The 23,586-nt window shown below is 58.8% G+C and overlaps 1 protein-coding gene across 1 annotated transcript in view; it reads left to right on the forward strand.

The window, feature by feature from the left end:
• The window catches only part of PLXND1 (plexin D1), a 52,437-nt gene extending 29,436 nt beyond the window's left edge, over window positions 1-23,001 (forward strand). The window contains exons 10-36 of the mRNA XM_045832161.1: window positions 2,287-2,376; window positions 2,581-2,674; window positions 3,680-3,834; window positions 4,560-4,711; window positions 5,540-5,639; window positions 5,734-5,873; window positions 6,642-6,809; window positions 6,893-6,983; window positions 7,251-7,514; window positions 7,602-7,751; window positions 8,545-8,659; window positions 11,100-11,207; window positions 11,302-11,414; window positions 12,263-12,367; window positions 12,897-13,027; window positions 13,339-13,537; window positions 15,412-15,558; window positions 15,752-15,908; window positions 16,741-16,844; window positions 16,925-16,988; window positions 17,808-17,842; window positions 18,115-18,219; window positions 18,710-18,873; window positions 19,924-20,071; window positions 21,143-21,283; window positions 21,472-21,546; window positions 21,783-23,001. Of these exons, the coding sequence (XP_045688117.1) occupies window positions 2,287-2,376; window positions 2,581-2,674; window positions 3,680-3,834; window positions 4,560-4,711; window positions 5,540-5,639; window positions 5,734-5,873; window positions 6,642-6,809; window positions 6,893-6,983; window positions 7,251-7,514; window positions 7,602-7,751; window positions 8,545-8,659; window positions 11,100-11,207; window positions 11,302-11,414; window positions 12,263-12,367; window positions 12,897-13,027; window positions 13,339-13,537; window positions 15,412-15,558; window positions 15,752-15,908; window positions 16,741-16,844; window positions 16,925-16,988; window positions 17,808-17,842; window positions 18,115-18,219; window positions 18,710-18,873; window positions 19,924-20,071; window positions 21,143-21,283; window positions 21,472-21,546; window positions 21,783-21,899 (3,432 nt within the window). The 3' untranslated portion in view covers window positions 21,900-23,001. The remainder of the gene's footprint in view (window positions 1-2,286; window positions 2,377-2,580; window positions 2,675-3,679; window positions 3,835-4,559; window positions 4,712-5,539; window positions 5,640-5,733; window positions 5,874-6,641; window positions 6,810-6,892; window positions 6,984-7,250; window positions 7,515-7,601; window positions 7,752-8,544; window positions 8,660-11,099; window positions 11,208-11,301; window positions 11,415-12,262; window positions 12,368-12,896; window positions 13,028-13,338; window positions 13,538-15,411; window positions 15,559-15,751; window positions 15,909-16,740; window positions 16,845-16,924; window positions 16,989-17,807; window positions 17,843-18,114; window positions 18,220-18,709; window positions 18,874-19,923; window positions 20,072-21,142; window positions 21,284-21,471; window positions 21,547-21,782) is intronic.
• Window positions 23,002-23,586: the final 585 nt, after the last annotated feature.

Here is a 23,586-nt window from a genome sequence, read left to right on the forward strand (position 1 = left end):
ATCCCCTGGCAGAGCTGGGCCCCAGCCCATGGTGCGCACTGCCCGTGTGTACAGTGCCCTGCCTGACCCCTTGGCTCAACTGTGACCCTGGACACAGCTGCCCAGCTGTGGCTGCCAGGTCTTCCCTGGAGCATGCCCAGAGAACCTCTTTGCTGCCGCACACTCCATTGTCCAAATGGGGAAAATGAGGCCCAGTACAGGAGGTCGGTGCCCCAGGTCACATGACATCAGGCTAGACTTGCACCTTAGCCCTGGACTCCCGATCAAGTGCTCTTCCCTGCAACCAGCCCTCCCTTTCCCCATTGCCCATCTGGGCTGGGGGAGGGGACGCCACCCTTTTCTGGGTCCCTTCTGGGTGGGAAGCGTTGATGAGTCCTGGAAGCGTGCCAGCCACCCCCTTCCCCAGCTCCTGGGGATTCGCCATCTGTCGCTTTCACGGGGGAGCTGGGGCCTGTTGTCACACGTGGGGGCCACGTGCCGGGCATCTGGGATGTGTTGGGCAGCCTCCCGGCTGAGCTGGAGTTCTCTGAGGGGCAGGCGGGGTCCCTGTCCTTGGCCCTCAAACTCCACCCTGTAGTGGTTGGGGCTGAGCCTCCCGGAGCCTCCAGGCGTCTGGGTCCACGTGGACGGCAGGCAGTGCTGCTTCCCTGGGCTGCAGGAACCTGGCATGGGGCGGCCTGCGCCCTGGGTTTGGGTCCTGGCTGCCGCTTTCTGGCTGTGTAATTGGGGGGCGTGTGCCTACCCTTACTGGGCCTCAGTGGCCCTGGCCCTCCTGTCCCCAGGCCAGGCCTGCCTCCAGGACACTGAGGGTAGTGTGGGCATAGCCCCCTGTTGGGTTCTGCAGCAGCCCTGTTTGCCGAGCCTGTACCCCGGGGACCCCCGGGACAGGCCAGACCTGCTGTCCCAAAGGTGGCCAAGGCCTGAGCTCTGGCACTCAGGAGATAGAACCACCTCTCAGCTCAGTGTGGCAGGGGACAAATGAGCTTTCAGTCCTGTCAACAGCCACTTTCCTGTGTAAGCTTCAGAGCAAAGGGGGGAAGGGGAAAGGTTGCTGACCTGCTTTCTCCTCAGGGTATCACATCTGCCAGTGATAGGGTCATAAACAGGAAGTCCTGCCACGCGGCTAGACTAACACTCATGAAACCCAAGTTTGTTCACTCAGCAAATATTTACTGATGCTCATACCCAGAAGCCCTGTCAAGCTGGGCCAAGGGCCAGATGAAACTGAGGAATTGAACCCTGTTTATTCATTCAACAAACATTTATTGAGCACCTCCTGTGTACAAATAACAGCCAGCAGCTAGTAGGCACCCACAGTGTGCAACCTACTAAAGATATGTGAGTCCAGTTTTCTCAGCCACCCTGCAGAGTTGGGAAGCTTGTTTCATTGCAGAGTTTAGAAAACCAAGGCTCAGAGGAGGACCACATGCCTAGGGTTGCACAGCTAGGATGTAGCAGAGACGGGATTTGAACCAGGGCTTGTGTGAGGCAGAACCTGAGCTCTTTCAGCTGTCACCAGCCACCCTTGGAGGTGTCAGAGGGACCAGGACCCAACCTCAGCCTTTCCTAGTAGGTGGGCGGAGGTGGGAACAGCCTGGGCACCAGGATCAGGGCAGTCTTTGATATTTAGCGCGGCGGGCAGGCTGTAGGAGCTTAATAGAGCCTCCACACACCGCCACACAGTTACTGCTGAGGGAGCGGGTAGGTGGGTGGGTGGTCAAATGAGGGGTGCCCCCTGATCTGAGGGGCATCAGGGAAGGCTTTAGAATGTTTGAGCTAGGTTCGGAGGGCTGTGTGGAGTTTCGCTGGGTGACAAGATGAAAGATGAGCCTTTCGAGTGGAAGAACGAGGTCGTCCACGCCATGTCCTCGAGTGTCCTCGTCTGTCTGGGCGAGGGCCCTGTGGGCGGAGATGGGGGTGTTCAAGTTCAGAGAGCAGCTGGACTCTCACTGGGACGAGCCTTGAATGCCGGTCACGCCACAGTCAGTGCCCTGCGAGCTAAGGCCCTTGGTGAGTCCCCCGGGAGACGCCGAGGAGGCTGTCAGTGGCCCGGAGAGCACAAGGCCGACGCTCTAGGTGCCCTGCGCTCCCTGCCTCCCTCCGGCACTGTCCACGGAGGTGAGGAAGGACGTTCTGGAGGAGTGTGCAGCCCAGGCACGGGGCCCCCACGTGTGACGGCCGGTCTGCCAGCCCCCCGGCCCGGGCAGCAGTCTGTGATGTCCGGGTGGAGTTGGAGGGCAGTGGGTGCTGACCTCACTCTCGCTGCCCCACCCCCTGTTCCCACAGAGTGCTGCCCTTGAATGCAGTTTCGGGCAGGAGGAGGTCTTTGAGGTCGTGTGGGTGAATGAGTCAGCTATACTCTGTGACCAAGTGGTGGTGAGTGGTGTGGCTCCAGCGGGGGGGGCAAGCGGGGCCCCCCACAAGTCCATGTGCGGCACCACCTCCTTCCCCTCTCACCTCACTCCTCCTTCGGGCCCCCACCCAGCAGCCTTGCCCTCATCTGTCTCCATGACGTCCTGTCCCCTGGATCAGAGACCAACCGTCACCTCCGCCCCTTACGCTTTCCCCATCCTTTTGCAGCTGCACACGACCCAGAAGAGCCAGGTGTTTCCACTCATCCTCCAGCTGAAGGGACCGCCAGCCCGTTTCCTGGACAGCCCTGACCCCATGACAGGTCGGAGCCCCCACCCACTTGACATGGCCACACGGGACTCAGCCCCCAGGGGCTGGGGCTCCGCCTTGGAGGGGAGGGTGTCTCATCCAGTGCTCACTGTATAGTCACAGCTGTCCCTCGCCATTCCCCAATACACACCGGTAGGCACCAGCCCTGCCATTCAGTGCCCCGTCATTTAGTACGTCTATTGAGCAGCTGGGCCAGGTACCGCGCCCTCGGGCCGCCTCTGTGCCAATGGCCATACAGCCTCGGGCACGCACCTCCCCCCCTTCCTGAGCCTCAGTGTCCCCATGTGGAGTGAGGGCACAGGTCCTTCTACAAAGGGCTCAGTGAGGACTTGCTGAGGGGATGCACACAAAGCCGTACAAGGGTGTCCAGGGCACAGCCAGTGCCCCAGACTGGCGTTTGGCGTCCTTGCTGTTGTCATGCGTTTGACAGCTCTCCCAAGGGCCTGTCTGTTCGGGGGCAGAGCGTCTCAGACATTCCTAGTGAACATGGGGTCCTCACATGCCCACCGTGAAGGCTTCAGATCGGCCCGCACACCAAGGCCCTGGAGAGGCCTCCCTGTGTGCCTCCTTGGGCCACTCCGGGCCTGGGGCCGACAGAGCCCACACTGCTCAGAGTCTCCCCAGCACCCTGGGGCTCCGCTGCAGGTAAAGAGACCCACTCAGGCCTGGATGTGAGTCCCAGTTCTGCCACTCAGGCTGTGTGACCTTGGCCAGTCACTCTACCTCTCTGAGCCTCATCTCTTGTCCGACAAATGGGGCTAATAAGCAGCTCCCATCTGATAGAATCATGGTGAGGATGGATGACATTAATGAGGCTGTGGCTGCAATGGGCTTAGCACAGGCCCCAGAGGGTCTGGGGAAAGTACTAAGAACGCCTGGGGGTCCTGACCCTCAGAACCAGGACCCACCTCTGGGTGGGAAACCCAGTGCGTGGGTGAGTGTGGAGGGGACGGCAGTAATGGGGGGCCGACCCATGCCGCCTCCGCATCTTTTCCAGTGGAGGTCTACAACTGCGCCATGGGCAGCCCCGACTGTTCCCAGTGCCTGGGTCGGGAGGACCTAGGCCACCTGTGTGTGTGGAGTGACGGCTGCCGCCTCCGGGGGCCCCTGCAGCCCATGACCAGCACCTGCCCCGCCCCTGAGATCCGGGCGGTAAGCACCTCCCCCGTGAAAGCCCCTGCACCTGCCCCACACGGGCTCACGGGCCTGCAGCACGTGGGCCTGCACACAGCCCGGCACACGTGTGTACTGGCACCAGCCAAACATTGGGTGCCGGGCCCCTGCAGTGCTGGAGACGCAGCAGTGAGCAAAGCACGGTGCCTGCCCTCGTGGAGCTAATGTTTTAACGGGGGATGGGTAAGGGACTAATTCATATGTGGAAGGTAGTGAGTGCCGTGGAGAAAAATAGCGGGGCCGGGGCCCCGGGGGTCAGGTGGAGGAGACGGCCGAGTGAGGGAAACCTTGCTGACACGGTGACAACTGAGGATGCTCTTTACTCCCAGGCCTTCGTTTTAATGAAGAAAAGCATCTCAGAGACGGATTCTGATTGGTTTAGCCTGTGTCAGGGGCCCACCCCAAGCCCAGTCAGCTCTGCCTGGGGTGCAGGGTCGTACGGTCAGCTGTGACCACTGAGAATGGGCCTTGGTGTCCTCAGGAGACCCGCACTGCCGCTAAATAGCTTTGGCTCTGTCCATACGCTCTGTGTCCCCAGACGCTCATGGGCTTAATGACACAATAACACACACTCATGCTTCCTGGCAGCCCCGGTGTTCTCAGAGTCTCCCCTGGTGGCCCCCCAGGTGCCTGTGACAGTGGCGGGGACCCGTGCCAGCATCCCCGCCTCAGATCCCCATCCGCCCCTCTCTCTCATCTGGCAGATTGAGCCCCTGAGTGGCCCCTTGGATGGTGGGACCCTGTTGACCATCCGAGGCAGGAACCTGGGCCGGCGGCTTAGCGACGTGGCCCACGGCGTGTGGATTGGCGGCGTGGCCTGTGAGCCACTGGCTGACAGATACACAGTGTCAGAAGAGTAAGTAGTGGGCCGTCCCTGGGGCTGTGTGAGTGACCTCTAGGCCCGCCCCACTTGGCAGTGCCAGCCGCGTCTCTGCCCTCCCTTCTCCCCTTGGCCGTCCCTTCTGTCCCCCTGAACCTGCTCACTGCCAGTTCTCCCGGACTTGGCTCAAGCTGTTCCTACCACACATCATGCCCTTTTCCACTCAGGACACCACTCTTTATCCTTAAGTGCCTGCTCCTCTGGGAAGCCCTCCCGTGTTTTCCTAGGCCAGCCCAACTTCCCGGGAAGCCTCGCTCTGATGAAAATAGTGTGCAGTTGAGAAAGGATGGGGCTGCTGGTGAGGGCCAAAGACCTGGGCCTGTAGGTGTGGGGCTTGGCCCAGGGGACCTTTAGGAAACCTCCGGGAGCAGGGAACGAGTGAACGGGATTTCCCTCCAGGAGCCTGTACGTCAGGCTTGCAGATAAGGCGTCCAGCCCAGCCAGTGTTCCCGTGGTCACAGAACCTCCAAGGGCCCTAGGAGACTGTCTTGTCTACCCCCTTGTCTTATAGCTGCAGAGTTGTGGGAGACTTGTAGGGTAGGGGGTGTCCCCAGGAAGAGCCAGGGTGACAGTTGGGGGACTCAGTCGCTGTTTTCTAACTAAGAGGGGACTTGGGGTAGTGCCCTTGGTGTGTCCCACAGAATGCCAGCCCCAGCGGTGAGTGGGAGGGGCAGGCGGTGGGTGCAAGGATGGGGAGCTCACCCCGGGGTGCAGTGGGAGGTCTCCTTCAGGGGAGAAGCAGGGCGGTGCCCACAGTTCCCCGGACCCGCTGGCTGCTCCCCTCACCAACGCCGCCTCCCCCAGGATCGTGTGTGTCACGGGGCCAGCCGCAGGGGCCTTCTCAGATGTGGTGACTGTCAATGCCTCCAAGGAGGGCAGGTCGCGGGAGCGCTTCTCCTATGTGGTAAGGGAGGCCACAGCCCACCATCCCGCCCACCCTACCAGGCACACACCCCGGGGCTAGCCCAAGGCCTGACCACCTGCCTTCCACCCCGCAGCTGCCCCTGGTCCACTCCCTGGAGCCTGCCATGGGCCCCAAGGCCGGCGGCACCAGGATCACGATCCACGGGAGTGACCTCCACGTGGGCTCCGAGCTCCAGGTCCTGCTGAACAACACGGAGCCCTGCGTGGAGCTTGTGTGAGGAAGCCCCTGCACCCCACCTGCCCCTCCTTCCCATAGAAACCATGCGGCTGGGGGCCTGGCCAGGTGGGGATGCTACCCTGGCATCAAGTGTCACCCCTTGGCCAAGCCCCTTCCCCTCTCTGAGCCTCTGTTTCCTCATCTGGTAAGAACAGTACCAGTGCGTTGTGGGAAGTACTCCGTGCCTAGCACATAGTAGGTGCTCCATAAATGACAGCCACAGTAAAAATAGTGATGATTGCACACACTCTGAGACCCCTAGCTCCTGGTGGAATAGGGGTCTTTACTATACACTTACTGTGTGTCAGGCTCCATTGGTGGGCCTCGCTGGGGACGCCAGGATGAGCCCAACACAGTCTCAGTCCTCAGGGGGAAGCAGACACTCCCACAGGAAGCAGAAATATCCAGTGGAGTTGGGATTGGGAGAAAAGTCCGGGCTTTCAGAGCCATGGGACAGGGCCCTCATGAGGGGCAGAAGTTGGGAGAGGAGCTCTGGGAAGGCTTCTTGGAAGAGGTGGGACTTGGCAGTTGGGAAGTACAGGCATGGTCAGAGAGGAGAAGGGTGGGGAGGACAGCCCAAGCAAAGTGTGGCCATGAGAATACAGAAGCAGATTTATGTGCAAGGGTGCAAGAGACCCGGTTGGGGCCCATTGAAAGGGCCTTAAACCCAGGCCAAGTACACAGGCCTGTGCCCCTGGGTGATGGGGCAGGGACAGCCAATGGGAGGTAGGGCCCCTGCTGATGAAGCCCGCTGCCCTCCCACAGGCGCACGGACACCAGCATCACCTGCACGGTGCCCGGGGGCGCCCTGCCGGCCCCCGTGCCCGTGTGTGTGCGCTTGGAGCGCCGGGGCTGCGTGCACGGCAACCTCTCCTTCTGGTACATGCGGAACCCGGTCATCACAGCCATCAGTCCCCGCCGCAGCCCTGTCAGGTGAGACCCTGACCCTGATCCCCGGGTGGGGCCAGCTCTCGGGCTACAGGTGGGTGAGCTGATGGGGCTTGCTGTCCCCACAGCGGTGGCAGGACCATCACGGTAGCTGGCGAGCGTTTCCACATGGTGCAGAACGTGTCCATGGCTGTGCACCGCATCGGCCGGCAGCCCACGGTGAGGGGGCGGGGGCTGCGGTGGGTGGAGGGGTGGGGGTGGCCGGCAGCCCTGACTGACCGGGCCTCCCTCTACGGCACCTCCTTGTCTCGGTCTCTCCTCATCTCTTTGCCTCTCTGTCTCGCCCCCACCCCTTTCTATCTCTCTCTGTCTCCATCTCTTCCTCTCTGCCTTTCTGTCTCCTTAAACCTCAATCTCTCCCCATTTCTCCACGTACATCTGTCTACCCCCCATCCCCAACCTTGGCCCGTGGCCCTCTCCCACCAGCTCTGCAAGGTTCTCAATGCCACCCTCATCACCTGCCCGTCTCCGGGGGCTCTGAGCAACGCATCGGCGCCAGTGGACTTCTTCATCAATGGGCGGGTCTACACTGACGAGGTGGCAGTGGCCGAGGAGCTGCTGGACTCCGAGGAGGCCCAGCGGGGCAGCAGGTTCCGCCTGGACTACCTCCCTGACCCTCAGTTCTCCACAGCCAAGAGGGAGAAGTGGATCAAGCACCACCCCGGGGAGCCCCTCACCCTAGTCATCCATGTGAGTGCCAGTGGGTGCCGGGTGGGGGCAGTGGGTGGGCCGGGCTCAGCCATGGGCCTTGGTGAGCCCTCCCCTCCTCTCCCACAGAAGGAGCAGGACAGCCTGGGGCTGGAGAGCCACGAGTACCGGGTCAAAATAGGCCAAGTGGCCTGTGACATCCAGATCGTCTCGGAGAGAGTCATCCACTGCTCAGTCAATGAGTCCCTGGACACAGCTGAGGGGCAGCTGCCCATCACAGTGAGTGGACGGGGCACCGGAGGCAGAGGCGGACCTGGCCCGCAGCCCCATCTGCCTGCCTGGGCACCTGTCCCTGGCTCAGCACGTTGAAACTGAGCGTTTTCATATTCAATAGCTTAGGCAAGCGAAACAAAGCAGAGCTTTACATCCCCACTTCATAAAGGAGGAAACAGGGCCAAGAACTTAGGAGTTGCTCAAGGTCACAGATTGGTCCCAACTGATCAAGGTCAGTGATAGGCCTGATGGGGCTGAACTCTGAAAGGCACACAGAATCATGAAGGGGATGGAAGCAAGAGGAGTGGAGAGAGGGCCCAGAAAGTGGGGTCTTTCTGCACTGTACCTGCTTGCATGCCTCCTGGGACAGGGAGCTCATTTCCTCACAGGCAGCACTTAACCACCTCAAGACAGCTCTGACCAGGAAAGCTCCCTGTCACCCACACCTTAGTCCCAATTCTGCCCTTTGAGTCCTCACACACCACGTGTTCCCCTGGTGCCAGGACAAGTCCACAGGCCCTGCGAACCGCCCTTGCTCCTCCACCACTCTTCCCGGGCTGCAATAGTAATCACAGGCCCCTGTACTGAGTTTCTTCTCGTGCCAGGCCTAGGACTAAAAGCATGATAAGCGTCATCTTATTTAGCCACCAGGCTTTCTCAGGAGGTGGGTGTGGTTATCTCTATGTTATAGATGGTTCAGAGAGGTTAGGTGACTTGCCCCAGGCCACACAGCTAGTTAGGAGAAGACCAAGGCATAAGTCCAGTGAATCTACAACCCCCTACCCCTCCCTTTGTGCAGATCCAGGTAGGGAACTTCAATCAGACCATTGCCACACTGCAGCTGGGCGGCAGCGAGACCGCCATCATTGTGTCCATCGTCATCTGCAGTGTCCTGCTGTTGCTCTCCGTAGTCGGTAAGGAGCCCCACCCTCACAACACCTGGAGGGCACACCTGCCCCACTTTGCCCCCGGCCCCGCTGAAGAGGACAGATAGAAGGGAAGGCAAGTGGGCTGGGGGTACAGCTGGAACACAGGCGTGGGGTAGGAGCAAGTTACACACCCAGAGGTGGGGTGAGAGGTCACCCGGCCACAGCACAAGTGGATGGAAAAAGGTAGATACTGGGGCGGGCGTGCTCGGCCCGGCTGTGGGCCCCAGTGGCAGGCAGAGGAATTTGGAGCCTTGCTCTCCAGTCAATAGGGAGCTATTGAAGGTGGTCGGGAGAGGGTGGCTCAGGGAAGCTAACCTAGTCTGCACCACTGTTAAAGTAGTGGTTGTGAAAGTAATATGTTCTGTGCAGCAGAGACATTAGAGCCCCCCTGCACTGCGGGCGGGGTTGGGCCACCGTGCAGCCTTTGGAAAACACTTGTGCAGCTCCTCAGAAGGTCAGACAAAGAGTGACCACGTGACTCAGCAGTCCCGCTCTTGGGCGTCGACCCAAGAGCCAGGAAGACATGCTCACACAAACTTGTGCATGAAAATTCAGAGCCGCATTATTCATAACCTCTAAAAATAGAAACAATCCAATGTCTCTCAGCTGATGAATAAGTAAAATGTACTATATTTTGCCATGTTTAATGTGCTCCTGTGTATACTGCATACCCACGTTTTTGGCCCAAACTTTGAGGGAAAAAATCTTTTGTCTTAATTTTTTCATTCAATCATTTATTTATATTTAGTTACTTGGTTTTTTCTGTATTATAAAGGAACTTTAGCATTTATTTTTGAACATATGGTACAAGAAATTTTATGTAACAAATAATTACAAAGCTCAAGAACAGATGTATTTCAGGTACTACGCAGGTATAATGCGCATCCTTATTTTTCCCTCAAAACTTTGGGCAAAAAAGTACACCTTATTATACATGGCAAAGTACGGTAGTATATACATACAATGGAATATTATTCAGTCATACGAAGGGAGGAAGTACTAGCTTAGACTACATCATGGACGAACCCTGACAACGTTATGCTAAATGCACGGAGCCACTCCCAAAAGACCACATACGGTCTGACCCCATTTGTGTGAAGTGTCCAGAGCAGGTAAATCCACAGAGACAGAAGCAGACTGTTGGCTGTCGGGCCGGGGAAGAGGCGACAGGGAGTGACGGCCAGTGGTCAGGGGGCCCCTTGAGGTGATAACCATGTCCTGAAAGTAGGCGGTGGTGGCGGATCCACAGCCCTGTGAATACACTAAAAACCATTAGAATTGTATGCTCTACATGGGTGAATTATATGGCATATGTATTATACCAAAACAAAGCTGTTTTTAAAAAATAAGTTTTTGATGTAGAAAATTATAGGGGCCCTGGCCAGCCAGGTAGCTCAGTTGGTTAGAGCATTGTCGATATGCCAGGACGGTGGGTTCGATCCTGGGTCAGGGCACATGCAGGAGGCGACCGGTGAGTACGTGGGTGAGTGGGACAGCAGATTGATACTTCTCTCTCTCTCTCAAATCAATAAATAAAACAAAAGAAAAAATTTTTTTAATTTTAGGGAAAATGGGATGAAAAAAATATCTATCATTAACACCCTATAGATTTTGGTATATTTCCTGCCAGCTTCTTAAAATTTTATATGTATTATATGTACAATAATATATATTTCTATATACAGTATATATACAGCATATGTACAAATATATATTGTATATTAAAAATAAGCTTTTAATATTACACATATTTCTTCTCCCACTTCAGAAAGGGATTATAATATAATACTGTTCTATAATCTGCTTCTTAAAGTTTCTTTCAAAAGAAAAGATTTTATTTATTTATTTTTAGACAGAGGGGAGGGGAAGGAGAAAGGGAGAGTCAATGTGTGGTTGTCTCTCGTGTGCTCCCCCACCAGGGACCTGGCCCACAACCCAGGCATGTGCCCTGACTGGGAATCGAACTGGTGACCCTTTGGTTTGCAGGCTGGCGCTCAATCCACTGAGCCACTCCAGGGCTGCTTTTTAAAGTTTCTTAATTCACAAGTAACACTTGGTCCTTGTAGAAATAATTAATTGAAAATGCTAAGAACCAGAAAGAGCAGAAATCACCCATAATTCTCTCAGCTAGGGAAACCCACTGCTTACCACTATTTTATACACACACACACACACACACACACACTTCTTTTTATGAGAATGGGACACTGAGCCTTATTTTACTGGTTGTTCCCCAAGCCCTTTGCCCTGTAGGAATTTGTCAGCCCACCAGGGAGGGGAGGACTGGGGGCCCCCTTCCCAGGGGAGGTCGAGCTGAGGCCAGCAGGCAGGACTGCCCCTCCAGCCTCAGGCCCTGCACACAGCAGGTGCCCACGCATGCTTTCTGAGGGTTTTCAAAGCCTGACCCCCTGTCCAATGCCCGTAGCCCTATTTGTCTTCTGCACCAAGAGCCGCCGCGCCGAGCGTTACTGGCAGAAGACGCTGCTGCAGATGGAGGAGATGGAATCGCAGATACGAGAGGAAATCCGTAAAGGTAGTGAGTGGGGACCACACAGGACCACGGGCCTTGGCTTTCTCAGTTGGGGCGTGGGTTTGCGACGCGCTCACTGCCACCTGCCTGTCGCCAGGCTTTGCCGAGCTGCAGACGGACATGACGGACCTGACCAAGGAGCTGAACCGCAGCCAGGGCATCCCTTTCCTGGAGTACAAGCACTTTGTGACCCGCACTTTCTTCCCCAAGGTCAGCCTGCGCCCTCACTGGCCCCCTCACTGGCCCCCTCAGGGCCCCTCCAGGCCGTGGGCACTTCTATGCATATGGGAAACTTGGCTAGTGCCGTGGGGGCCCCTGAGGCAGTACGGAACCTGCCCCCAGGGCCTGCGGGGGGGGGGCGGGGGGGGTGCCCGGGTTCTCCCCACACTGTCCTCTACTCCCTTAATGTTTAACGTCCAAATACAAGCTGGCTGCCGGCCCCACTCCCTTCCTAGGTGCTAGGCCTACCTCTCCCCTCACTGCAGGGGTGAGCAGAGGGGCCCAGGCGCTCCCAGGCTTCCTGTACCCTGCCAGCCTCTCTCCTCTCTGGGCCCCTTCCCAGCCAGGCTTCCCTTGGTCTCCACATCCCCTCCTCCTGCCCTCCAGACTCTGCCCCACCCCCTCCATGCTCCCATGCCTTTGTTCCAGTGGATATGGCCCTGTTCCCGCCTGCCCTGACCTGTTCAGAGCGTTTGTGCTGATGGCCAGTGCCCTCCTCTTGCCCCGTCCATGTAATTTTCTAATTTTCTAATTTTCTAATTTTCTATGCAGCAGCCTATCTGCCTCAGTGTCCCTTATTCCACACGGAGCTGCTTTTGTGTTAAGCCTTCTGTCCTCTTGCATTGCCAGGCCATGGCTCCTGCTGGTTCTGCTCCTGCTTTTCCTCCAGGAGCCCCCAGGACACCCTTTCCCTGCTCCTCTTGAGTCCGTGACTCTATGGGCGTGGTCCATTGTCTCTTCTTTCCTCATAAGTGTCCCTTTGCCTTTGTTGAGGGGCCCTCACATGCCAGTCAGGGGAGCTGTAGCCCCGCTGAGATGCTGGGGGTCTGCCTCCACAGTGTTCCTCCCTCTATGAGGAGCGTTACATACTGCCCTCCCAGACCCTCAACTCGCAGGGCAGCTGCACAGTGCAGGAGACCCACCCACTGCTGGGAGAGTGGAAGGTGAGTACCCCCAGCCCCTCGTGCGCACACGCCGGCCTGCCTCAGGGCAGCCCCATCCCTCCAGGCCCCACTGTCCAGTTCATCTGATCAATCGTTGACTCCACTCACGGGGGGCTGGGAGGCATCTGCCACTGGAAGGTAGTGAGCACTTCATCCCAGGAGGCATTGAAGCAGCTCTTCAGGGTGTTGTCGTGAGTGCTGACCCCCAGGCCAGGTAGAGAGGCGAGAGGACTGGGCTCCCAGACACCCACTCTTCCCGCTTCTCAAGAACAGAAGTAGGGAGGGCCCCTCACAGGGATGCTGGGTTACTTCCAGGTGCCCTTGCCCTTCTCCGTGCCCCAGTTTTTGGTTTGATTGAACCATTGTTCCCTGTCATGGGGAGTTAGAGGCATCCACCATTAAAAGGTAGTGAACTCTCCATCCCAGGAGGCATTCAAGGAGCTGTTCAGGGCATTATAAGTGCTGACTCCTGGGCCAGGCCAGAGGCACTGGATCCCTGCAGACACCCCACCACCAATTGCTTCTGCAGATCCCTGAGAGCTGCCGCCCCAACATGGAAGAAGGGATCAGCCTCTTCTCCTCACTGCTCAACAACAAGCACTTCCTCATCGTCTTTGTCCACGCACTGGAGCAGCAGAAGGACTTTGCAGTGAGAGACAGGTAAGGCTGCAAGGCTCTGGGGGTGGGGAGGGGCCTGTTTGAGGCCGTACCGTGGGTTCTGGATTGGCCTGGCCAAACCTTAGGCTGGGCAGGTTTGCCAATCACCATGTCCTCTGGGCAGCTGGCTGGTCCCCAGCATCAGGCCCTGGGTCCAGAGGGTCCTAAGACCCCACCTCCCTCCCCTTCCTGGGCCTGGATGCCACTTGCACAGGCACACCAGTGACACGGGGGCCCCTAGCCCCCACCATGAGGTCCTCAGATCCTGGGGCGTGAGGTGTGGCCAGAAGCCCATGCCCTGCGCCCACCCGCAGGTGCAACCTGGCCTCCCTGCTGACCATCGCACTCCATGGCAAGCTCGAGTATTACACGAGCATCATGAAGGAGCTGCTGGTGGACCTCATTGACGCCTCTGCCGCCAAGAACCCCAAGCTCATGCTGCGGCGCACGGAGTCGGTGGTGGAGAAGATGCTCACCAACTGGATGTCCATCTGCATGTACAGCTGCCTGAGGGTGAGGCAGGCACGAAGGCGCCCCCAATGTGTCAGGGACCACCACCTCCCAGCCCTCCCTTGAAAGAGCAGAGTTTGCTTTATCCTTCCACCCGCTCTTCCAGGAGGGTTATCGTGTCCTCCGTGCAGATGTGGGGAGAGGGGCTCAGAGGAGGGAGGGGACAGGCCCAGAGGACCCCGTGCACAGACGGGGGCTGAGGCTCAGTGGAGGCCTGGCTTCCTGGGGGGGCTCAGGGCAGAACAGAGGCCACGTCAGGGACCTTGTTCGGGAGATTGTCCTCGGTCATCACACCCTCCCCAGCATGCTTTTGGGCCAGTAACTCAAACCCAGGCCCGGCCACTGGGGTTCTCCCATCTTTAGTGGAGAGAGCTATGGAGACAAACTGAAACATGGCAGGGCTCCACCACTGTGGCCTCTGACCTGCTGGAGGGTGCAGTGTGGTGGCCTAAGTGAGGGTTTGAGGGGGAACGAGGCAGGTGAAGAAAGGCTGGGGAGCGTGTCCGGGTTTGGTGGCAGCATGGGCAAGGCCAGGAGGGGGGACTGTGTGTGAAAGGAGCTGAAGGAAAGCCAGCGAGTCCTTCTGATGAAAAGGGCTGGAAAGTCCAGTAGGGCCAGGTGGCCAGGGCCTTCTGCGTTCTGCTGGGGGACCCCATCCAGGCTTTCCTGCAGAACAGGAGTTGCTCAGCCCCTGGTTCTGTCCCCCTGTCCGGCTACCCTGCAGTGGCAGAGGCCAAGAAGCCATCTGGGGATCACGGGGGAAAGGCACGGGCCTGCCTGGAGCCCAGGACCAGGGCCTCAGCTGTCCTGGGTGCGAGTCCTGCAGGGTGACCCTAGGACAGCGTTACCCTCTCTGTGCCATGGTTTCTGCCTGTCAGGGGACCATGCCCCTGGGCTCGGGGCTCGTGAGGGCAGGTAGTCGGGAGGAGCCCTGCGGTGGGGAAGGGCTGTCGGGGGACACAGCTCCTTGAGGCTCTTCCGGTGTAACTGGTCAGGGTGTCACCTGCACTGGCTGCCTCTGGGCCCTGAAGGGAGACCGGCTGCCACCAGACCACAGGGGCTGCGGTGGACTCTGGACCCAGGTCCCCTGGCCCCTTTGTGTGGCGTCCCCTTTGAGCCTCTGGTTCCTCCTCCAAAAAACAGGGCACCCGTGGCTCCCACCCCCCGGACCTGGAGAACTAGATCAGGAATAAGAGCTGGCATGCTGCCTTCATCATCTTGCCAAATCTGCCTGACACTGTTATGTACTTAAGTTTTCTCTTAAATCAGCTTACCATTTTTACCTAAATATCTGCTATAAAAGGACCATGCAAATCAGCTCCTGGCTGTGGATAGCAGCCAAGTCCCTGTGAGAGGAAGACTGGTGAAGGCAGGGGGCCCAGCCAAGCCCAAGACTCTCCACACTCACAGGGCTGTGATTTGGGTGGAGACCACGTCTGTGTTCTGCTTCTGCCTGCACTCACCTTGGGAGGCTTAGCAGAAAGAGTCACAGGGGTCAGCCAATCCAGTGTTTGAGTCCAGCTCTGCCAGCTTCCTGCTGGGTGACCCTGGGCTGGTTGCTTGCCCTGAGGGCACAGCCACAGCAATAAGGATGATACCTGGAAGGGCTGCTGGGAGGATGAAATGAATGTCTGCCCACAGCCAGCGGTGTTCACCCTCAGAGTCCGTGGAGACTCCAGGGGGCTGAAGGAATGGTGCCAGGATCCAAAAAGAGGATGTTAAGCAGGCAGCCATGGAGGTGGTGGTGGAAGGGGGTAGGGAACGTGTTCAGGGCTGCGGCATGGCCAGAGGCTCGGGGACTAGAATCTGGAGGCTGTAGGGGGGCTCTGGGGACGGGCAGGCTGGGCCCAGCCCCCTCACAGCCCCTGCCCTCCCAGGAGACGGTCGGGGAGCCGTTCTTCCTGCTCCTGTGCGCCATCAAGCAGCAGATCAACAAGGGCTCCATCGACGCCATCACAGGCAAGGCCCGCTACACACTCAACGAGGAGTGGCTGCTGCGGGAGAACATTGAGGCCAAGCCCCGGGTGAGCGGGTGTTCAGGTGGGGCGAGGGCAGCTGGGCAGCAAGACAGACCATCTCCCGAGCTAGCCGGGTGGGGGTCCCCCCATTCCTGGAGGCTACCATCCTGCACAGCCTCCTCTGGTGGGTTGTCACCCTGCCTGGCCCCCGGGCGGTGAAGGTGAGCACTTGCTGACCCTCCCTCCCCCTCTCGTGCAGAACCTGAATGTGTCCTTCCAGGGCTGTGGCATGGACTCGCTGAGCGTGCGGGCCATGGACACCGACACACTGACGCAGGTGAAGGAGAAGATCCTGGAGGCTTTCTGCAAGAACGTGCCCTACTCCCAGTGGCCTCGCGCTGAGGACGTCGACCTCGGTGGGCAGGGGTGGGACGGCACAACTTGGCGGTGGGCTGTTTGGGTGGGAACTAGCCCCTACATTAGTCATGTGCTCCTTTCAGTCAGCTGACTTGCACAGATGTGGACACTGGGGACACGGAGAGGGTCAGATGAGTGCGCGTCTGCAGAGAGCCCCTATTCTGGCCAGGAGAGAGGCCCTTGTGAGCAAGCTGCGCACACAGGGCAAAAAAGGATTCAGGGAAGGCTTTTCCAAGGAGTGGGTGTTGGGTAGGTTTTGAAGGATGCACAGGAGTCCTGTTTTGGCTGAGAAGCTTGGGCCATACATTCAGTGAGCACGGGCCTTTCCCGAGCACTTGGTCTGTGCTGGGCTCTCGTACCAGTGCCAGGCTGTGGTGGTGAGCTCGCAGGCACAGCAACTGCCTGCTTAGGGCAGGAGCTCTGGGCGGCTCACCAGGGCCGGAGTGTGGGGGCCAGGTGCTCAGTCACCCAGAACCTGGGAGGGCGGGGGCCGCACTTGGGCTTTATTCTGAGGACAGTGGGGAGCTATGGAAGGTGTGCAGACCCTTTCACAGGTGGTACCTTTTCTTATTTCATTAGCCGTAGCAACTGTAACAGCCCCGAGGCTGAGGGCGTTTCCAAAGCTCCTGCCCTGTGCCCACCACCACGGCCCTCTGTTCCCAGGTCTTTCCCCGTGCCCGTTTACAAACAGGGAAACAGAGGCTCAGAGAGACATGGCATGCCTCAGGTTCCCCAGAGAGAGCAAGTAGCCTCTCCCCCTGTCGCCAGGCGGGTGCTGTCCTCCTGGGGTAGCTCCCAGCCCATCCCTGACACCCTGGTCCCTGTCCCCAGAGTGGTTCGCCTCCAGCACGCAGAGCTACATCCTCCGGGACCTGGATGACACCTCAGTGGTGGAGGATGGCCGCAAGAAGCTCAACACGCTGGCACACTACAAGGTGGGGTCCCCAGCCCCACCCGACCCCCACTTCCAGCCTCCCTAACCTGACCTCTGACCTCAGCCTCTCCCCTCTGCCAGATCCCTGAAGGGGCCTCCCTGGCCATGAGCCTCACGGACAAGAAGGACAACACGCTGGGCCGAGGTAGTGCCGGTGACATGGAGGGTGTCTAGGGCCCCTCTGAGCAGTTCTGTTGGGGAAACTGAGGCCTCCAGAGACAAAGCTGGGCTGTGATGGGGCCTCCTTGGCAGGGGTAGAGGCCTGACCAGGCCCCTCTGACCCAGCACTGCTTGGCAGGGCCTGTGGCCAGGCTGCTCAGGCTGGTTTCCTGTGCGCAGCCAGAGAGCGGCCCCAGGAGGGCGGGACGTGGTTCCAATAGGTCTGGGCAGCGGCCAGGCCAGAGAGGTTGGCTGGCATATGCCCATCTGGGCTTTGGGTTGTGTTCCTGCCTCAAATCCCACCATCCACACCCTCAGATGCCCCAAGCCTAGCTGTCCAGCTGCCAGGTCTGAAGTCCCAGGCCCCTGTGGGTCTCAGGGTCCCCTCCTGAGGTCAGGAGCAGGATCTTGGGTCTCCCACAACAGCCCGTGAGGTCTGGGCTGGTAGGCACTCTGGGGCCAAGGGTGGGGTGAGGGCAGCCACCTCGGGGCCTCTGCCATCTCCACGTGTGACCGTGTCTTTGTGTTGCTGCACCTCGCTCTCCCCACCCCCGTTTATGACCCCCCCCCCACACGTGTCGCCCTCTCAGTGCCTCTTCTGTCTCATTCTGTGTGTGTCTTTCTGGGCCTCTCGTCTCGTCCCCTGCACTTCTCTGTCTGTCTCATTTCTCCATGGGCCTCTTTGAAACTCTTCGCTCCGTTCAGTTTCTCTCTCCCCATCTTTCAGTCTCCATCTCTGCTTCTCTGTCTCTTCCTCCCCCTCCCCTCTCTTGTTTATTTACTGTGTGTGTTTTTCCTCTTGCAGTGAAAGACTTGGACACGGAGAAGTATTTCCATTTGGTGAGTGCCCGGCCTCTGGCCCTGGGGGCTCCCGCCCCTCGCCGGGTGTGGACTTGGCTTCCTGCCACCCTGGCCCTCTGGGGACAGGGTTTGCAGGCTCTGGGAAAGGCTGGGGCTGGGGGAGTGGGGATGGGACCCAGAATCAGCAGGGAGCCTGGTCATTTGTGCAAACAAAGCGTGAGTGGACCGAGCGCCTGTGGGGGGAGGACGGACCTCCCCAGGACAGCGTGAGGAGCCTGGCGCCAGCACTGACCACCGCTGTGGCCTCCCAGGTGCTGCCCACAGATGAGCTGGCAGAGCCCAAGAAGTCCCACCGGCAGAGCCACCGCAAGAAGGTGCTACCAGAGATCTACCTGACCCGCCTGCTGTCCACCAAGGTAGGCCTGGCCAAGCGCCCACCCCTGGGTGGGGGCAAGAGCTCCTCCTCCTCCGAGTCAGGCTCCCGGGGTGAGAGGCTGAGGGCTCAGGGTCCTGCCCAAGGAGGGTTTTTGCTCAGCCATGAAGGGTGCGTGATAGACAACTTCTGTGTTAGCGCACGTAACAGAGGGCAGCCGAGGCCCAGAGGGGTCAGTGATGTCCGAAAGGTCACACAGCCCAGGTGCAGAGTGCACCCTAGAGAGCACACCCTGGCCTCACTGATTTCCCACTCTGTGCCCCAGACTTTTCAGCACCCCTATGCGGTAGATTTCACTAACCCATTTCACAAATGAGGAAACTGAGGCCCAGAGAGGTTAGGTGACCGGCCCAATGCCACATGGCTTCCACATTCACGAGCTCGAGCCCCCTAGGCTCCCCAGAGCCACAGAGGGTCCCGCTTACCCTCTACCGGTGTCCTGGGTTAATGGCAGGCACTCTGCTCCCCCATAGGGCACGCTGCAGAAGTTTCTGGATGACCTGTTCAAGGCCATCCTGAGCATTCGTGAGGACAAGCCCCCTCTGGCTGTCAAGTACTTCTTCGACTTCCTGGAGGAGCAGGCCGAGAGGAGGGGCATCTCAGATCCTGACACCCTGCACATCTGGAAAACCAATAGGTGGGTGGCATGTGTGTCGGGAGGGCTGTGCAGCTTCCGTGCATCACTGGGGGGCAGCTGCGCTGCTGGCGCTCAGAGCCTGAACTCTCAGTCTGCCTGCTGCTTCAGTCCCTGCTCTGCCACGTCCCAGCCGTGTGATCTTGGGTAAGTGATTTAACCTCTCTGCACATTAAGTTCCCCCCAGCTGTAAAACCAGGGCAATTGAAGTAATGCACCTTAATTATAAGAATTATCTAGAAGGAAGCATTATGTAAGTGTTACCCTCACCTGCATTCTTCTTGGGCGCTCTGACAGCTCCACATCACCGATGGGAGCACTGAGGCTCACAGACACGTGACTGCCCAAGGCCATGCAGCCCTTGTGGTGACAGAGCCAGGCTCAAAGCCACGTGACCTGATTCCCATACCTAGTTCGGAGCCTTCGAGGCATGTCTTAGCTTTTGGAAATCACAGATCCCAGCAAAAACTTGTTGAAAACAGCCTGACCCCCAGAAAAAATGCCACAGGCCCAGAAGTTTCTGTGCAGTTGCAGGAGCTTCTCAGAGCTCTGGGAGGCCCTGGGGTGGCGCTGAGGGTACTACCCACGTTCTGGCTCCTGAGGCCAAGGCCAAGGACGTAGGCCCCACCCTCCTTCAGCCCTTGCCTGCTGCTAATGGTGGCCTTCCCACTGTCGTGCGTGCGAGGCTAAGGGAGGAGCTGTGGACTGCCAGGCAGGGTGGGGGTGCTTCTAATGAGAACCAGGACCTGGCTTGAGCCTCCTGCTGGAGGCTTTGTGGGGGATGGGGTGGGGCGGGCAGTGAGGCTGGACTCAGGCCCCCACCGCCCAGCCAGGCCTGCAGCTCCTGACTCAGCCTCCTGCCCTGCTCCTCCTCGCCCAGTCAGCAGGGGCGGTCATCAGCCCCATCTGTGGGTGCACGAACCGGGTTTCCTAGAGCTCCATCTTGCGCGTAGACTGCACCAGCCTTGACGGGTAGAGCCAGCCTGTTCTCTGGGCCTGGCTGCCCTGCACTTGGAGTGGGCTCACACAGGCTCTGCTGTCCCCATTGCACAGCCTCCCTCTCCGGTTCTGGGTGAACATCCTGAAGAACCCGCAGTTTGTCTTTGACATTGACAAGACAGACCACATTGACGCCTGCCTCTCGGTGATCGCGCAGGCCTTCATTGACGCCTGCTCCATCTCCGATCTCCAGCTGGGCAAGGTCAGCTGCTCCCCCGGGCGGGCTGCCCAACGGCGGGGCCCAGGGAGGGTGCCCGTGCTGGGACTGAGCTCTTTCTGAAAGGGGAGCCACAGGAGCTCAGGTCTGGGGGATGTGGGAGTCAACGGGGACATTCCAATGGGGGCAGACGCCCAGACAGCGGCACCTACAGTCAGAAACTGCATCACCCAAGACCAGCTGCACCTGCCTCAGGTGTGCCCAGCATCAGCTCCCAGCATTTAGGCCGTAGAGTCAGGCCCAAGAAGCCAGTATGAAGGTGGAAAACCTGCGAGCCTGCTTGGCCAAGCGCAGCGCCATCTGAGAATCAGCCAGGCTGCTGGCCGGATGGTCAAGAGCCGTCTGAGCGGGCACTGAGCGAAGGGGTGGGCAGAGGGGAAAACTGCTCTGAGACACGGGCAGGAGGGGGCTCCCCGAGGGTCTGTCTGTAGGGAGAGGAGAGAGAACGGTGCTCCCAGCAGAGGGAATGGCAGGGGCCAGGCGAGGAGATGTGAGAGAGGACTGGCTGCCGTCAGCGTTAAGGAGGCCCGGCCAGGCAGGATGGCGGGTGTATGACCCTGCATCTCGCCTGTGACTTTCAGGGACAGGCCACGAGAGATAGTAAATGCTGTCACTTCACACTATCTCAAAAGGCAGGATGCCTGTGACAAAGAACTGGGAGTGTACTTGGCACATTGCACTCTCGGGTGTTGGAAGTCTGTGGTGGGAAACGTTCCACTGAGCCAGCAGCCAGGATCCCAGAAATCTCAGCCCCCGAGACCTGTGACCCTAAGCAAGGATGTAAACAAAACAGCCTGTGTGCGACCGAGAGCTGGCACAAAGCCCGTGCACTTTTCTCCATTAGAAGAAGTAGGTCCCCTCTCAGGTCACCACCCAGACAGTCCCACAGAAGATAGGGCAAAGGTTCGATGTAAAAGCGCGTCTGGTGCGGGGTGGCAGTGAGGAGCTGGCGGAGTAGGAACACAGTGATGGGGCCATTAGTGCAGCAGGAGGGACCGTGGCTTATCCAGAAAAAGATCCTTTCATTTTCTTACTCCCTCACTCCTCTCTTCCCAGGATTCCCCAACCAACAAGCTCCTCTATGCCAAGGAGATCCCTGAATACCGGAAAATCGTGCAGCGCTACTATAAGCAGATCCATGACATGACACCGCTCAGCGAGCAGGAGATGAATGCACACCTCGCGGAGGAGTCGAGGGTTCGGCGGTGCTGCGGCTGGGGGGTGGAGGAGGAGGGGGCAGGAACTTGACACCCCCCCCCCCCCCGCATGGGCGGTGGGGGCGGGGGCTGTGAGAAACTGCGGGGCTTCTATATGAGCAGCAGGGGTGGGCCCAGGTTTGATGAGTTAACCACCCTTCCTAACTCCTGCCTTCTCTTTGCTTGCAGAAATACCAGAACGAGTTCAATACCAATGTGGCCATGGCAGAGATTTATAAATATGCCAAGAGGTATCGCCCACAGGTGGGTAACCCCAGTTTGAGGGACCTACCCTCAAAGCCATGGTGTTCTCCACCCCCCACCCCCCATTTCACCCAGGGAGAGGTTCCCGCTCCTGCATTTACCTCCCGGGATGTCTGTGCTTTAGGGGCAGGCACCAGCAGTGGAAATCCAGGCAGGGTGTTCTCCCCCAGAGACCTGCAGGGGGACCCACTGGGGCCCAGGGCTGGGGCCCAGCTACCCCTCTGCTTCCCCCGCAGATCATGACAGCCCTGGAGGCAAACCCCACGGCCCGGCGGACCCAGCTGCAGCACAAGTTTGAGCTGGTGGTAGCTCTGATGGAGGACAACATCTATGAGTGCTACAGTGAGGCCTGAGCCTGTGGGCACGGCGCAGGGAAGGAACCAGGCCCCGGCCCTCAACTTCGTCTAGTCCCCAGTGCCTGCAACTCCACCTGGGTGATGACTGAGCAGAGCCATTGGAGAGGAGGGAATGAGGGGCCTCTCTGAGCCAAGCAGAGGAGCCCCGAGCCCTGGCCCCTTGGGCACCTCTGTCCCCTCCTACTTGTCCCCAGGCCAGGCCTCTGGAATGGGGACCTGACTGACACAGCCGGTTTCTGGTGAGGCTCCCACTGTCCACCAGCACAGCCTGGGCGGTGCCCCCACTCGCTCTGTCACAGCCAGCTGCCAGGAGCCTGTCTAATTCGGCCCAGCGAACAAACGAACAGACGAATGGAGAAAAGGCCGCCTGGCCCAGAGGCCACAGCCGGAAACACTACCTCAGCCATTCCGATGGAGGGGAGGACTCCCTGAACTAGCCCTCGATTGTTTCTGCTTCAACCACCAAAACGCTGTCTCCATCTCTCCTCACCCAGAGAGGAGCCCGGCCACACACATTTTCGAGTGGCGTCAGATTTTTGTTGCTCAAGCGGCTGCTGGTGGAGCAGGCAGTGCCCACTGCCCGTCGGGCAGGCTTTGAGGCCCCCCCCTGCGCTGGGGAGGGAGGAAGACAGGGGGACCAGTGCTGGGCTCTTCTGGTCTGTGGGGGGGGCGGGGGCGGCTAAGTTGCACCAAGGCTGTAGCTGGGCTACTTGATCTTGCTGGAAGTGTTTCTAAAGATAGCACCACTTTTTTGTTGTTTTTTTTAAAGAAAGCTTTTATATATTAAACTTATCACACGCCAACTGTGAATCGCTGCCGCTTGTGCAGAGAACCTGGGGAGGGGACCGAGGGGCTCCCAATGCAACACTGGAAAGGACTGTTCCAGAGACGGGCAGACCTGGCAGAGACCCCCCTTGCCACCCTGAGAAAATCACCCATTTTGTTCCTGTCACAGGTGACCCTCTGGCTGACCTGACCCCCACCCCCAAAGCAGACCCAGCCAGTGTAGGGCCTGGCTTGGAGCCTTGGGGGCTGGGTTGGAGGGTGTGGCCAGGATGCTCTGGAACCTTCTTTATAATAAAAGCCTGATGGGAAAACCTGCTGTGGGCTCCAGCCTTTATCCTGAGATGGCCAAGGAGGGAAAGCAGAGTTTGTACCAAGGGGGGTGGGCGCCCTGGCTCAGAACCTGCCTCAGCCTTCCAAGAAGGCTGTTGGCCATGGGACAGTGCAGCTGTCTGCTTGCCATGGGCCTGGCCCACAGCTGACATTCCCTGGGCTCTGAGGGCATCCACGGGACCTCCAGGAAGATGTCACAGCTGTTGTGTGCCACCTATCCCTGGGTGGGCCCTGCTCCTAGCTCCTTACCTCATTTGACAAGCCCTTAAGGAATATAATATTGTATTATACCCATTTTACAGATGTAGAAACAGCGCAGATGAGGAGTTTCCCCAGGCGGCAGGGAGGGGCAGAGTGGGGGCACAAACCAGGTTGGGCCTCACTCCTCAGTTCCACGCTCCTGCCCGGCCAGTCTCCCCAGCAGCCCTCTGGGTGTGAGGGGAGGTCCAAGGAGATCACACTAGGAATGCAGCTGACATTTACACACCCTGAATTCTCCATTCATCTGAAAAAATAGGCATCATTAATCCCATTTTTCAGATGAGGAAAGTTTCCCCCAAGCCAGTAG

The sequence above is a fragment of the Phyllostomus hastatus genome, unplaced genomic scaffold (genome assembly GCF_019186645.2).
Source record: "Phyllostomus hastatus isolate PE091 unplaced genomic scaffold, TTU_PhHast_1.1 phas_contig_16, whole genome shotgun sequence".
Lineage (NCBI taxonomy): Eukaryota > Metazoa > Chordata > Mammalia > Chiroptera > Phyllostomidae > Phyllostomus > Phyllostomus hastatus.